A 15,379-nucleotide genomic window follows, 5' to 3' on the forward strand; every position below is an offset into this window, starting at 1 on the left:
GAATTTTAACTTTATTTTTTTACGAATATATTTTAGTTCTACCTACCTTGAATTTTATTATTACTTATGTTTATTATTTAAAAAAATATTTGTAATATGTAGTGTGATTTTTAAAACTATTAAACAAGAAAGTGTAGTGTCAACTACGGCCAGTCTCTGTTCACTTATAATTCCACCCAAATCGCACGTGTGTTTTTGCATTTAAGAAATTGTTTTTATTAGTAGTTTGTTTTGTTTCACAAAATAAAATGACAGAAGATGACACAGCAACACAAGACAAGGTGGAATTTCACGAAATGGGCCTTGACGATCGTATTTTAAAGGTATGTCTTGTACTAGTATAGCAACCAAAGGAGATAGGTCGCCTTTTCATTCCATTTTCTTGTCCAGTTTGTAGTAAACAAAAAACATTCAAAGAGTTATAAAACCGTATCCTCACGACACCCGCATAGACCGTTGTTGGATAATACATGCTAAAGTTGCCTCACCTTACCCCACAGTACTGTAATAAATATCCTATATAAAATTATTCCAGTAGGCTATTAATAATTTTTTTTTATTTCAGGCAATAGCAGAGGCAGGGTGGGCAAGTCCAACATTAATTCAGGAGAAAGCAATTCCACTTGCAATAAATGGGAAGGATATTTTATCTCGTGCTCGAACCGGCTCAGGCAAAACAGCGGCTTATGCTGTTCCTATAATTCAACAATTACTGAACCTGAAAAACACAACACAGGAAGATGAATACGGTGAGTGTTTAAAGTTTCAATTATTTTTGTTGTTTTTATATCTCCAATCTACTGTTCAAAATCATTTTTAACCTGTAAGGTTTCTGTGGAACCTAATGACCTATATTTGACCTTGCCTCTGAGCCAGAAAACTGTATTTTAAGTAATGAGATAACAATGAAATGTAAATGATACACACTGGTTTGGTATTTTAGTTTGGTGTAAGATCTGCAATTACAAATATGTAAGCCTTATTACCTTAGTTTAAACTAATGCTTTTACATAATGAATACAATTTCTGTTCCAATTTGCACATTCTTTAACTGCTTGTACTTTTTAGAGCAAGAAGTTCGTGGATTGGTTCTTGTCCCATCACGTGAATTATCCGGTCAAGCATACAACATGATGCAACAGCTCACCACATCATGCTCACGTGATGTCACCAGCATCGATGTTTCAATGGAAGGAGACCCAAATCTTTTGAAGTTAGTTCTTTGTTATGTTAAAAATTCTACTGTTTTTTATGTCATTGCATAATTATATCGTAGCCATTTTTAGATTTTGCCTTATATATATAGCCAAAATTTGTAGTTTTTTGTACAGTTCGGAAATTTATGGATTTTGCAGAGCTAAATTCATGTTCCACGCAGCAAATCAAACATGGTTGATTTTGTACTTTAATTCTAGAATATATTGACCGACTTTAAAAAGTAACAATCTTCCATCTTTCAGGCCTCTGCTTGCTGTGAAACCCGACATAGTAGTAGGTACACCCAGTCGTGTGTTGGCCCATGTTCGAGCTGGTAACCTTACACTTGCTTCAATACGGTGGTTGGTTCTTGATGAAGCTGATCTTCTTTTTTCGTTTGGTTACGAAGACGACTTAAAAATTCTTCTTAAACACTTGCCAAGTAGTTACCAATCTTTCTTAATGTCAGCTACACTAAGTGAGGTAAGGTCAGACTTTCAATTTACAATAATAAAAACAAGTTATTGAAAGTTATCTAGAAAAATCATATTTAAAGTCACAAATAGGTATTTACATTTATAGATGCTATATATATGTACAGGAGAATTATATATGTGTGTCAAGTAATAGCTAGACACAAAATTCTGTAGCACAAATTTTGCTTGTTTTTATTTGTTATGTATACAGTATAGCAATGCATTAAATTCTTGGGTTAACCTGTCCACCCTGCCACCCCACGTTTGGTGCCATTGTTTCAATAATAAGCATTACAACTGTCCACCAAATGCTGTAAACATGTATATATATATTGATTTTTTTAATTGATAATTTAATTTAACTGCAGGATGTTGAAGCATTGAAGAAACTTGTGTTGAACAACCCAGTTACATTAAACTTATCTGAAGAAGAACTTCCTATGACTGACAAGTTAACTCAATATCATGTATTCTGTGAATCTGAGGACGATAAATATCTTCTAATATACGCACTCAACAAACTTAAACTGGTCAGAGGAAAATCCCTACTGTTTGTCAACACAATTAATAAATGCTACAGGTACTACATGAGGATTTGTGTTTATAGGCTTATTTCAAACCAGCAAGAAAACAATTTATTCTGATTTCTGTCCACATAGTATAATTAATTGCTATATTTACTTAAATTCAATACAGACATTAGAGTTTTAAAAAAAAAGACATTAGAGTTTTAAAAAAATAGTAATTGTTGAATTTGGTTCATTTTGTAATGAAAACCTATAAATACAGACAATTGTGTCATATATTTTGACTTAGTATTAACCATGACCCTCTTTTTATTTTTAACACTGAAAACAACACTTTTTTCAAAGAGAAGTTGCCTGTTTTAGTTTTGTTGTATATCTGTATTATAAGTAAAGCACTTTTATTTCAGGTTGAAATTATTTTTGGAACAATTTTCAATATTTTGTTGCGTTTTGAACTCAGAGTTACCTGTCAGTACAAGGTGTCATGTGGTACAGCAATATAATGAGGTGAAACAAACTTTGTAATTAAATTGTTTAAAATAAAGCATCATATTTATGTTCCTATTTCCATGCTTGAATATCTATTAGTAGTCTACGTAAATGAAATAAGAAAAAAATCTAAAAATTTATAACATGTTCCAGTTACTGTTATGATTATTTGATTAAACATAATCTATTTTATGCTTATTATTTTAATACCCATATTTTTAAAGGGATTATATGATTACATCATTGCTACGGATGAAAGTGCTGTTGTTGCATCAACTGTGTCAGAAACTGCTCCAGAAATAAAGAAAACTGGAAAACACAAGTTCGTACTGGCTTTTACTAATTTTGAAAATATAAACCAAGATATATGTTGTGCCCCATTGCTCTTATTTAAGATTATGGATGTTGTTCTTTAAATCTAATAGTTGTTGTATGAAAGTAAACTATTTTAAGGCCTGTTGCAGCCATATTAACATGATGAAAACAATATATGTAAAAACTAACCCTATGTGTGTATTAACATAACCTAATATTTCAGGAAAAAGAAATTGACAAAAGCAAAGGAATACGGAGTTTCGCGAGGCATTGATTTTCAGAATGTTTCAAACGTCATAAATTTTGACTTCCCGCCAACTGTTGGTTCATACATACACAGAGTGGGACGGTAAGAAAATCAATATAAATAGTTTTAATGCATTTTTTAGTTTAACCCACGTATTTGGTAATATATAGTAGGTTGGGGGAGATGAAACACCTTATTTGGGTATTATGTGCTTGTCCGTCTTTCCCCCACCCTACTATACAGAAGTCATAAATTATATTCAAAACAAATAAACAAATTATGAACTGACTCACATACACTAAAGTGACTGAACACTACCAGTCTACACCAGGGTACAAAAAAATAGAAATAAATATGCATTTCAGAACGGCAAGAGGGGATAAATCCGGCACCGCACTTTCATTTGTTGTTTCGGAGGAGATGGAGTTATTGTCACAAGCACAAGCCCGGTTGTCTAGCAACGCAGATGATCAGGTCATGAAACCTTACCAGTTTAAAATGGATGAGATCGAGGGTTTTAGATATCGGTGCAAGGTAAGAATGCCAGGGGAGTTGGGTAAAAAAATGCGTTTTAAACTTTAAAAGCTAATCTTTGCTGTATGCTGGATTACAATTGAACTCAAACATTCTAATGTCGAATTGTTAAGGAACAAGATATAACAAAACAATAAAAATGACTGTTGTTAAGCAATTGTATTCGAACATTAAATCGGTTATTTGTGTTTATGGAGGGGTCCATGACTTCTTTTTATTCCAGGATGCGATACGAGCGGTGACGAAGAGAGCAATACATGATGCGAGGGTGAAGGAGTTAAGACGAGAGATGTTGAACTCTGCAAAACTGAAAACCTATTTTGAGGAAAACCCTTACGACCTCCAAGTATTGCGTCACGATGCAGCTTCCCGGCCAATGAAAGTGAAGAAACACATGAAGAATGTTCCGGAATATTTAAGTAAAGCTTTCATTATGATTTAGCTTATTTTAATAGATTTTTATCATGCTGCTTGTCGGAGTGGAGTAACACCGTTTTTTCCACATTTTTAATACAAAGAACCTTGATGAAGTGGAAAATTTACCACCCTTTCTAGCTCTCAAGAGTGTGGGACCTCACTCATTTAAATAACAAATTATACACCAACACCGTTTTTTCCACATTTTTAATATAAAGAACCTTGATGAAGTGGAAAATTTACCACCCTTTCTAGCTCTCAAGAGTGTGGGACCTCACTCATTTAAATAACAAATTATACACCAACCAAAACGACCATCTACATGGCCTAGTTTTTAACAAAAGATTTATTTTCGTTTCCAGTCCCACCCACGCTGAAAGGTTTATACAGCGGGGTTTCCACCCGTGCGTCGCAACACCAGCCACCTCCATCACATGATATGAAACCAAGGAAAAGAAGTTCAATTCGAGTGATGGGAAAACCTAACCCGAAATATAAGAAGAAACTGGAAGATCCACTGAAAAGTTTTAAATTTGTAAAGAAATCTTGATTAAAAGCGTTGTATTAAAAGACAGGAGATGAGCGGAGGACAATAAAATGGAAAATAAATTGTGTTTTTTTTCAAAGCAGGAATAAGTTAAATAGAGGCAGTGTCACTCCAGTGACAAGACATTTAAACCTGATTAGGTTTAGCAAGATTGAAAATAAAACTCAAAGAAAACTGATTTGCACATAATTTTTCAAATATATATATACAAGTAAAAATAGTATGTTTGGTACATTAGAACATGAATGCAATACATAATTGATTTTCTAATTTACTTGGCTAATTTATAATGCAATTTTTAGTTATGTCTTTTTTATAAAATCTGAAAATAATTTAATGTTCTTGGCTTGTAGTATGGTTGGCAAATCAATCATTTGACCTCTGAATGTAAATGCACCCTGTGTGTGGAAGTTTAGCTTAGATTTTAGTAAAAAAAACAACAGTCGTTAAACACAGGTTTTCTGTTCCAAACACCTCGTGCCAGAGTTATAAGTATGTTACTTTGTGGGGGATTATTTTTTGAAGGGGACTTTTTTATTCTTTTTAATATGTGTGTGGCTGATAATTTGGACAATTATTAGTGACCACTGGGTTGAATCAATTGACATTAGGTGTCTTGTCCAAGGATACATACTCCCACAATGGTAGCAGCGTCAGGCCTTGAACCCTTTACTTCTGGGTTAAAGGGAGGCGCCCTAACCAACTGTACTACGGTGGAATTTACATTGCAAACCTAGAAAATACTTAAACAAAAATATTTGCAAGAGATTCTGCTGCAACCAATAAGTTATAACTACATAAATACCTCAGTACTGTTTTCAAAAGCTTCTGTCAAATCCTCAGCCCACTTTAACAACTCATCACTTGGAGTGAAAGATTTTTGGACGATGGGGATCTGATTTGGATGTATTACTTGTTTCCCAGTGAAGCCCATCCTTGCTCCATCCAATGACTGCTTTTCCAAGCCATCATTATCTGGAAGTGATACCAAATAAAAACAAAACAATAAAAAACAAGGCGTTTATTTAAATGAAGAATGTCACTAATTTTTTTCTTATTTGGATAGCAACAAAAAGTTATTTTGTTTCTTTGTCTGTACTAAACACATTTTTCTTTTGTGCAAAAACACATCAGGCCAAAATGGTGGCAGTATCAGGCCTTAAACCCAGTATCGTATGGTTACGAGGCAAGCACTTTACCCACTAAGCACCCCTATTCAATGTTCTACTTTAAATTGTTAAAACTCTCTGAAACATCATGCATAAAAACCTACCATTAAAATCAATATACACCATGTCAATAGCTTGTAACCCAAAAGCCTTGCAAGTTGCCACAATCTTCTGCCTTGCATAAATTAGTTCACTTGCATCCTTAGATCTCATGATACCAAGGTTTGCACAAAAATCATCCGACCCAAAAATGATTCCAGCTATGTGGCAGCAACTAAACCTCGGACTGCAAGCAGAAATACCAGCTTCTATGATTTTCTGTACATTAGGTATAAATGTGAATGTAAATATAATGGTAGAAAGAATATAACTTTTTTTATGCTCGCGTTGCAGGGATACGACAGTTATTATAACACAGGTGTTCTGTTTTAAACATCCCGTTCATCATTTCTGCTTACAAATTACCACAAATGTAACTTTGTGGGTTATTAATTTTTGTTAAAGCAATTGCCATTTCAATTGTGCCACAGCACTGGACAGACTTTGTTACTTTATACCTTACATAGCATAAACAAATTACCCACCTGTAAATTGATTAAACCTTTGCTGCTTTCTGTCATAAAAATGACGTTAAACAGGCGTTTGGTTGGTCTGCCCAGGATCGTTCTACTTTTCTCGTTCATCATCTCACAAAACTACAAAATAAATACTACTACTGGTTTTGTGTATAAGCAGTATAACAAAACAATTTTATCAGTAGGTAAATTTTTCAATTTAAGAGGGCATAGGTTACTAACAAACACTCAAAATTTGTATATGAATAGAAATCCTCAAATATGATCTGAAGGTACCACAAAAGTTTTAAAAATGATTAAACTGTCTGTAAGAATTACCTGATGATTATTATGAAAAAAACACTAAATTATTTTAAGTTAATTACCCAAGTAATATCTTGTATACTATCAATCTTAGGAACAATCACTGTGGGGGGGAGTGTTGACATGGAAAATATATTTTCGATGTCTGATTCACAGAAACCGCTGCTTGGTGAATTAACTCGAACACACAACTCGCCATGAAAGGTTGAAGTAGTTTCTTCATACAGTTTGTGTATTGTGTTTCTTGCATCCTCTTTTCTGCAGGGAAGAGATTGTAATAATCAGTTAATACTTTTGCTTTTCAACACAGGGCATGTTTAGTAAACAGTGGAAAATGCTAAGGATAGATTATGCTGCTTAGACCCAACTTTGTCTTTGTTTACCAGTTTACCATATACCACAATTTAGGAAAAAAATCGTTTTATATTATTTTATAGGTAGCCGTTTATAAAGACAAAACACTATATTTAAAGAAATTTAAAAATTCCTAAAAACTAATGTATGAAACCTGTTGTTTTTATAGAAACAGATATACTATATACACTTAAGGTTATTGAAAAGAACACACTTGTCCAAACTGACACCATCTTCACAGTCCAGTGCAACACAATCCACATCCAGTGTTTGGAGTTTGTTTATTTTCCTCTCGTCATGGCCCGGGACATAAAGAAGAGCTCTTCTTGGTCGTTGTATCTTGTGAGGTGAAGGAACAACCTCCGGTGATAGCGGACCAAGAGTAACACATGATGCCGATAGAGGTCTACTTGTGAAGAAATGCGTACTTGTTTTGGAGACGGATTTTAATTTTACATAGTAATTCAGAAAAGCAAACCTCAGCTTTAAAACAGACATTTTTCTACCATTCTGATGATACAAAGCAATGGTGAGTAATGCATAAGTGTCATTATATCACAAAACAAACACATTAAGCAGCATACAGGTCACAGGATCATACAACACTACAGGAACTTTGCTTTAAAAGCACATATTTTATTAAAACTTTTATAAAAAAATTTAAAGTACCTATTACAGTGAAGGCACTATAAATTAAATAATGGACTGTTGTTTAAATTTGGTTATTTTCTATGTTTGGTCCAGCCACCCACAAGTTTTATTCACCCATCAACGTATACATTTCATTTATACAATTTACAATAATTAGAACATTTACAATAATTAAAATTTGGCAAATAATGTTTAGCACAATTGTAATTTAAACTAAAAATTAACACAATGGTAAAACATTAACACAATTACTTTTATTATACAACTTAATTTCTACAAACTTAATTTTAAGAGATATACAGGGAACTTCACACAAATAAAACCTTCCAAACAGTACAAGCTTTTATCCATAAACCTTCTCCAGTTTAAAACCTTTGTTTCTTAGAAACTTCGGATCTTTCGAACACAAAACGCCTTTAACTGCATTCACTTTTCCTTGAAAGTTTTGCCACTTTACTCTGATGCAATCCAAGCTTAAATGGTAGTGTCCGTTAGTCCATTCATTCACCACTATGCCCTCATGATTTTTATAGGTCACTTCCTCCCAGTGAGCAACAACCAACCGGTCATGCATATGGTCAAATTTCTGCCGACAACCTTGACAGACAGAAATCTTTGACCCTGCTGTGCGGCGAACCATGAAGGGTTGTCGGTCGGCACATTCTTTGTTACTTAACTGACGAAAGGGTTCACCTGAACATAAAGCTTGATAAAAATGCTTGATACCATTGTATTAATATGAATTAAAGGGCATAGTAAACTATACAGCTAAAAAATATTACAGTTTACTTTATAATGAGAAAGTTGGTTATTTTTTTCTACCAAGTAAGAAGCTAATATATCATCTTATGTTTATAAAGATGAAAAAATTGTTGTAATTGGACGATTGGCCTAAATTCCAGTTCAAGATGTAATGAGATCACCTTGAGACCTGTATAAATGCGTTCCACCTACTGCTCCACAGTCCTTACCCTCTAGAATAGAAGATAAACAAGATAAAGTAAAAACTTACCCCTTCCATTCGGAACCAGCACTTGTTCAATGCATTGATTAAGTTTTTCTAACGTTGCTTCCATAAAACCAACTCGATTTTCCCAACTAATTATATTTAGAAGCAATATAAAGACAGGATAAATAGTGCTAACAGTTAAGTTACAGCTAAACACTGTAAAAACTTACATGTGCAGAATATCAAGGCGTTGTTTTAAAATGTTATTTGGAGACCGATCTTTGACAAAGTCTTCTTTGTCCTGGACACCCAGCTTACAGAGAAACTTTGTGAACTGTTCAGGGTTAAAGTTCAACTCACCTTTTTTTTCAAACTCGGTTATTCGGTAACGGCTAAAATTACCCAATGCTCTTTCTGGAAGATTAAAATTGTTGTGTTAGTACAGAAAGGAATAACGAATTGTAACAAAGTGTACAAACTGTTGGGTGTGTATTCACTGAACCAATGCTGTTTAATTCCAACAAGACAAGCATTGTTAAGGATTTCAATCAAATCGTTCGGTGTTTTGCCATCTGGATGGGATTCCTTCCAACGCCTGAACATTTCTTAAATCTTTGTGAAAAAAAAACAATAAAAAAAATCGTCTGGCGCCATAGCACAGCTGGTTAGCGCACTTGTTTCTAATCCAGAGGTAATGGGTTTAAGGCCTTTGGTTGCCACTATTGTGGGCAAACGTGGTGACTAGTAATCGGTTGTCCAAATTATCAGCCACAAAAAAAGATGTAAAAATCCTAACAAAAATAATCACCCACAAAGTAACATACTTGGTAACTCGTAAGCTGGCTTACGGTGTATGGAACAGAACACCCAAGTTCATAGCCAGTCGTGTTCCAGTCATGCGAGGATAAAGTAAGTTACACTGCATAAAATCAACCACCCTATATTTGTTAATTAACTCACTTGTAATGAACGACCTTCTTGATCAGCCGCAATATTTTCCACAACACCATGAGATATCTTCAAATGCAATTCGGCAAATACTTTCCATGGATAAGAGATGCAGTTTTGATATGCAGCAGACATCTTGATGATGTCATCATCCTTTAATGTTTCATTAAGTCGACAACTCAGCTCTTCAGGAAGACAAAAGAAATTCAATTCCTCAGATACGTCATAATCCATTTCCATATCAATGGCGTTCATTATTAAGCTAGTAGTTACCTAACCACCTAAGATCAAATCCATATTTTTAAGGGTTTGTTTATATTAAAACCTTTATAGAAACAGGAAGTAATAGTTGTTGCAAAATTAAAAAAGAGCTTTTTGTTTTAAAGAGAGAAAATTTACAAAAGAAAAGATTTTTGTTGCAAAATAGAAGAAGTAAAGACAATACGATAAACAATGGTGATATATCAAAATTAAAAAAGAAAATGTTTAATGTAAAAAAACAAATTTTCATCACATTAAACACTTATTGAGTTCTCATGTATTTTTCAAACTCTGCAATTGTTCCAATATCACAGTTTGTACAAAATTCTTCATTAGTTGAGCAAATGACATCAAATAATGGAATGTAACCAGGTTCTGTGTCTTTATAAACGTCTTTTCCAAGCTCATTAAGATACCGATGCCGTGTTACCAGTCTCTGCAATGAAAAGTGATGGGTTATTTTTAGAGCTGTGAATTTTCCAATTTTTTGTTTAACCGTTACCAATCAGTTTTAACCGGTTAACCGATAAAAGTCTAATCGTAATTAAAGTTTCTTGTTTATCGTTTTTCTTTTGCGTATGTAAAGGCAACTTTACAATGTACGTATAGACTATGCTTGGAATACAAACGAACATCAAAGTAAAGCTTTCTCATTCCTATTCAAACCTGTTTTAAAACACCTGCCAGTTAAGTAATGAAAGCGTGAATTGCAATTATGACGCAAATCGCAAATAATCAACGTGTGAATTGCTATTATGTCGTAATTAATTGACAGGCTAAACAATCGCTATTATGATGCAATGAATATAGTGTGAATATTTCGTAATAAACATGTTGCTTGGCTGAGGAAAACATTTAAGTTGTCTATACGCCAATATAATGTTGCAAAACTAGTTACCTTGCGGTACTAACAAATAACAATCAGACATAATCGCAGTTGTGGGGAACGTTCAAAGTCACAGCATTACTGCGCAACTACTTATAAACAGAGCTGCGATTGAGCCGTTTCTCACACCTAGTCCAATTTAATTTATTTACATTTTATTGTCGCGGCAATAACTGTTAAGTTTAGCGACGTCAACGTCGCGAAACCGAGTTTCGGCGCGAGCCACGGTGCCCAGTGTCGCCAAAATCTACTGCAGGTGTCCATTCTTACGCGACTAAATGTCTGTCGCGACGGTTAGCGCAGCGTCGCTTAAATTTTACACAGCGTCGCTAAAAAATCCAGGTATCGCCAAAGTCTGGGTCAGCAACGAAATCGCTTTATATTAAGTGGGAATTCTGACGTGCGTGGATGTAATACTATTAGATTTAGAGGACAAATAATATATCTTTAAAATTTGAGGTTATTTATCACTGAACTCGGCGGTATAAATTTTGATAAAATGATTCGTCGTTATCTTTTTTGTATTCTTAATCATCGTCTCTCATTAGTACGCTCTTCATCTTGGATTAAAGGCCAATTTACTCGCAGGAAAATCTGACCAAGATTGTTTTGGATGCATTAAATTTTCTTTAGGACAACTACTTCGGCCTTCATTTATTTAGTCGTTCTGGTGTTTCGTTCACCCACACCAGTGCACACTCAACAGGTATCTCTAGGTTCGTTTTAAGTTGCCAAGGGGGAATACGATATTAAATCAGCCCATATTAAATCATATGTGCGTAAATCAACCCGTAAGTTTTAATTCACCGCTTGCATTCGCCCGCGGTAGCAGCATTAATCTATGCTACGCATAATAAAGTCATTATTTACGCAGGATTTAATCAGACAAGCAGAATGTTTGTTACGTCATAGTAGGGATTCACACGTTGAATATTTACGTCATAATACCGATTTTCGTATTCAATTATTGCCCCACAGGAGCTTTTTAACTAACTAACCAAACGTTCGTTGTATAGTGTGGTTTATATTGCTACAATATTTTGTTACATCACTTATAGTTGCAACACCGGTTAAGCAGACTTAAAACATAATACGATACGCATATTTCTGGAAAGTCTGTTACTATTTTTTGCTAACGCGAGTTTGGTTAACCCTTTGTATTACTGCATGAGAATTCAGTTAAACAAACAATATTACTGCTAAACAGACGATTTTTTTATCGCTGCATCGCATTCTAAACGATTTAGGGCTCTAGTCCGTAATAATCAACTTAAATCTGTTCCAGAAGTATTGCTGCTTTATATTTACCATGTTTTCCTCAGCCATAAGCAGTGTGTTTGTTACGAAATAGTGGGGATTCACACGTGGATTCATTACATCACAATAACGATTGTTTGACCTGGTAATTCATTACGACATAATAGCAATTCACACGTCGATTATTTGCATCATAATAGGGACTCACACGTTCATTATTTAGCCTGCAGGTGCTTGAAAACAAGTTGAATTTTGCTTTTTCACGTCTGTATTTATGTAAAGAATTGTCTCGTTTATACGATGAATACTTTCTACGCACGTGAACGCAACAAGTATGTGAATACAATTTAGGTTTAGATAAAGCTTGGTGGTCACTGGCCAGACCTATTTCGCCACTATAGATTCAAGCTTTTATTTTGGTCATAACAGCCGGTAATCTTCCCGTAACCCTGGCGCTTCGTCACAAACCAATTGTTTACAATCACGAATTATCAAATTTCTCGTCTAGGCTGCTTGCCGGTGTCAAAACACCCAATAATATTTTAAATTAATTTATGCCGGTTTATAAATTTTGTCGCATTTTCTTTGTCGATTTAGCGCTCCTGTAGTATGGCTCGGGAGATTTTTCGATCTTTTCGTCAGCATGTAGATACGATAATATAGATAACAATTTGCGCAATCAGTCACATATATGAAAAAGCAGTCGTATTGTAGTTAATTTTCACACAATTTTGTCAACTACAAACGATCGTTACTTTGACGCGCGCCGATATTCGTTTAGAGCTATACGTAAACGAAAATATGTAACGAAAATACGGCCACTGATGTGACGTATTATGACGTCAGAATGATTAATTTTCTCGCGACAATTTGGACGTCGAAAGTTGCGCTCGGCGACACCTGGCAACGAATCGCAGCACTGCTTATAAAGATTGAATATTGCCATTTATTTACCTCCAGTCTGGTATCGAATAAAAAGGGGTTTCTTGCCATTTCCTTGTGGGTTAATTTCATTTCATTCGAACAAAACAGATAAATTGAATGAAGGTAATTACGACCTGTAAAAGATTTTGTTGCACAATATAAAGTAGTAAAACTCCTGATGGTAATAGGTTACAAAAAATTGTTACAGCAACAAATGAATGCATCATTCACATGTTGGCTAATATTAACTTTGGTATTTTATATCAAACAATTTTTTGAGTTATCTTCTAATGTTAACCTTTATTTTACAACATCAGCTTTTAAGTTGTCACTGACATTTTTTTAATAATTAAAAAAGATACCAATGCGTTGTTATTTTTTATTAATTAAAAGAAATGTCTCATATCTATTTCAGCGAGTAATGTTCACTGATATCAAATTTGCAGGCTTTTAATCCGAATAGATTCACATAGTCTATACAAAAGCATTAGGTACACTTGAAATTAAAATAACAGTTCCTGATCACAACCCAACCACACATTCAAAGGGTCACTTTTGTTACGTACATTACAAGTGAAGTCAAATACCCATTTACCTCTGAACAACATAGAAGGCTTGGCGGAAATAATTTGACGGATTTGCTGTATGGTGAATCCACACGACATTTCCATTGATTTTATCATTAAATAAACTGACTCTGTTGGTAAAGCCACAATCGAAGGACATCTGTTGGTTTAATTTAGTGGTAAATTAATGTTAACTGAATATTTTGACTTCGTTTTGCAATGTGGGCTTTTTTAAGCATATCAATGTAGTTTGTTAAGTATTTATTACCACATGACAGCAATGTAGTTTAAGGAATTTTAATCCACATCAGTGTATTTATATATACATATATACAGGCTATATACCTTATACACTACACATATGTTCTTTATCTAGTTCTCAGGTTTACCTGCTGGGTATTTTCCATACCAAAACTGAATTTTCATAATAAATATACTAATATAATGCGCCACTACTTAATTTTAACAAAAAGGCATAGCCATCTGATTTCATGAAAAAAAAGGGTTAAGAAAATAAATTACTTTAAGACCATGTTCCTAAGTTCATCTCCACTAAACGAGATGGTTTTAGTCTCGTAGTTGGTTGGAAGGTTTTGGTAAAACCCCAACATTCCATCAAGTTTCACAAGTGACATGTTCCACATCTGTGGAAAACGAACCAAGAGAAGAGAAACCTGATCTTGCGTGAATTTTTTCGATTTTAAATACCCGGTACTGTGAATATAAGTGTTAAGTTTAATGCATGCTCAGAGGTTCGTTGGGCAATATTTATACTGTGGAATTTTTGGTGACATATGATTAAGTAATAATAATTCATTGCAAAGTGATTATTTTCAATGATGGATAAGTTATAAAAAAAATTGTTACATTATTTTTTCTCCGTTGTAGTAACAATTTGATCACTTTTGTAAATTATGAAAGACAAACTCATAATATTCTTTGAGGGTTCTGCCATTCTTGAAGTGTGCCATTTTTGAAGAGGTTTATTACCGCTGGTTTTAAATATAATATATATATATACATATTAACATATTATATACATTTATATTTATAAATTAAATTTTAACATGCCATTTGTCAAGTTTTGGCCAAACAATATTGACTTTTTCTAACAAATTAACATTTCATCACGATCACATAATAAAAGTATATACTTATATATATAATATATATATATATATATATATAGGATCTTACATTTCCTCCAAATCTTCTATGGTTTTATTTGGATCCAAAAGAAACGGGTTTTTCGTGATAACTTGTCCAAACTCTGCAGGTAGAATACCATTTGTAGTTAAATATTCCAGTTTGGGTGTAATGTCTTTTAATAAATCCAGTTTCACATAGAACTGCATTGCAGTCGGGTTGTGCTTTTCAATTTTGTATAGCTCAACGCCGAACATAATGAGAGTTTGTAAAACTTCAGAGACATTAGCATACGCTGCAAAACTGTCGGCAGATATTGGCAACTCCTGTTCATTGTACTCAACAACTGGAGACTCTGTTTTTGCATCTGTATTCAGATCTTCAAAGAATTCTTTTTCCGGGTCAAAAAATTCAACTTTTTGAGGAACAACATTTTTGCCACCAATCTCATTGAGTGTAATTCTATCACTGTCTTGATGACATGATGAATGGATATTGTATTTAGATGGGGTTGGGATGCCTTGATAAGGATAGGACATTAAACCATTGTGAGGGTTTTGCGGCAATTTCGAAGCTGCAATGCGTGTTTTTGAGAAACAAACTCGACAGACAGCGAACATTTTAAAACAAGGCCTCACAAA

General features: G+C 34.0%; 4 protein-coding genes across 4 annotated transcripts; 1 reads left to right on the forward strand and 3 right to left on the reverse strand.

The window, feature by feature from the left end:
• Positions 1-162: 162 nt before the first annotated feature.
• Positions 163-4,811, forward strand: LOC149740536 (putative ATP-dependent RNA helicase DDX56). Its single transcript, XM_089872005.1, has 11 exons — positions 163-323; positions 566-749; positions 1,069-1,213; positions 1,461-1,680; positions 2,042-2,253; positions 2,608-2,707; positions 2,914-3,011; positions 3,228-3,353; positions 3,617-3,785; positions 4,009-4,204; positions 4,565-4,811. The coding sequence occupies exons 1-11, from the start codon at positions 249-251 to the stop codon at positions 4,750-4,752; spliced, it is 1,713 nt and encodes a 570-aa protein (XP_089728131.1). The 5' UTR covers positions 163-248; the 3' UTR covers positions 4,753-4,811.
• LOC149740537 (citramalyl-CoA lyase, mitochondrial-like) lies at positions 4,749-7,652 on the reverse strand. Its single transcript, XM_089872011.1, has 6 exons — positions 7,365-7,652; positions 6,859-7,054; positions 6,503-6,613; positions 6,023-6,236; positions 5,555-5,724; positions 4,749-5,147 (listed from the first exon to the last, which is right to left on the reverse strand). The coding sequence occupies exons 1-6, from the start codon at positions 7,646-7,648 to the stop codon at positions 5,052-5,054; spliced, it is 1,071 nt and encodes a 356-aa protein (XP_089728137.1). The 5' UTR covers positions 7,649-7,652; the 3' UTR covers positions 4,749-5,051.
• A 6-nt stretch (positions 7,653-7,658) lies between these two features.
• Positions 7,659-9,929, reverse strand: LOC149740538 (uncharacterized). The gene is made up of 5 exons (XM_089872015.1): positions 9,711-9,929; positions 9,230-9,362; positions 8,981-9,164; positions 8,814-8,899; positions 7,659-8,494 (listed from the first exon to the last, which is right to left on the reverse strand). Exons 2-5 carry the CDS (start codon positions 9,351-9,353, stop codon positions 8,145-8,147), a joined length of 744 nt encoding a protein of 247 aa, XP_089728141.1. The 5' UTR covers positions 9,354-9,362; positions 9,711-9,929; the 3' UTR covers positions 7,659-8,144.
• Positions 9,930-9,979: 50 nt separating this feature from the next.
• Positions 9,980-15,358, reverse strand: LOC149740539 (transcription termination factor 3, mitochondrial-like). The gene is made up of 5 exons (XM_089872010.1): positions 14,790-15,358; positions 14,115-14,306; positions 13,622-13,752; positions 13,057-13,160; positions 9,980-10,395 (listed from the first exon to the last, which is right to left on the reverse strand). The coding sequence occupies exons 1-5, from the start codon at positions 15,356-15,358 to the stop codon at positions 10,222-10,224; spliced, it is 1,170 nt and encodes a 389-aa protein (XP_089728136.1). The 3' UTR covers positions 9,980-10,221.
• Positions 15,359-15,379: the final 21 nt, after the last annotated feature.

The sequence above is a fragment of the Ciona robusta genome, chromosome 2 (assembly GCF_009617815.1).
Source record: "Ciona robusta chromosome 2, ASM961781v2".
NCBI lineage: Eukaryota > Metazoa > Chordata > Ascidiacea > Phlebobranchia > Cionidae > Ciona > Ciona robusta.

Excerpts from the sequence above, each read along its gene's own strand:
- LOC149740538 (XM_089872015.1), bottom strand. The coding sequence starts at position 9,353 with ATGTTCAGGCGTTGGAAGGAATCCCATCCAGATGGCAAAACACCGAAC. Across the intron at positions 9,165-9,229 it reads CAGTGAATACACACCCAACA|AAAGAGCATTGGGTAATTTT; the intron begins GTTTGTACACTT and ends TTAATCTTCCAG. Across the intron at positions 8,495-8,813 it reads GCTGGTTCCGAATGGAAGGG|GTGAACCCTTTCGTCAGTTA; the intron begins GTAAGTTTTTAC and ends CTTTATGTTCAG.
- LOC149740537 (XM_089872011.1), bottom strand. The coding sequence starts at position 7,648 with ATGTCTGTTTTAAAGCTGAGGTTTGCTTTTCTGAATTACTATGTAAAA. Across the intron at positions 6,237-6,502 it reads AAGGTTTAATCAATTTACAG|AAAATCATAGAAGCTGGTAT; the intron begins GTGGGTAATTTG and ends CCTAATGTACAG. Across the intron at positions 5,148-5,554 it reads CTTTTGAAAACAGTACTGAG|GGTGCATTTACATTCAGAGG; the intron begins GTATTTATGTAG and ends TTCCACACACAG.
- LOC149740536 (XM_089872005.1), top strand. The coding sequence starts at position 249 with ATGACAGAAGATGACACAGCAACACAAGACAAGGTGGAATTTCACGAA. Across the intron at positions 3,786-4,008 it reads GTTTTAGATATCGGTGCAAG|GATGCGATACGAGCGGTGAC; the intron begins GTAAGAATGCCA and ends TTTTTATTCCAG. Across the intron at positions 4,205-4,564 it reads GAATGTTCCGGAATATTTAA|TCCCACCCACGCTGAAAGGT; the intron begins GTAAAGCTTTCA and ends TTTCGTTTCCAG.
- LOC149740539 (XM_089872010.1), bottom strand. The coding sequence starts at position 15,358 with ATGTTCGCTGTCTGTCGAGTTTGTTTCTCAAAAACACGCATTGCAGCT. Across the intron at positions 14,307-14,789 it reads ATAGAAGATTTGGAGGAAAT|TACCGGGTATTTAAAATCGA; the intron begins GTAAGATCCTAT and ends TTATATTCACAG. Across the intron at positions 10,396-13,056 it reads TATTCGATACCAGACTGGAG|AGACTGGTAACACGGCATCG; the intron begins GTAAATAAATGG and ends TTTTCATTGCAG.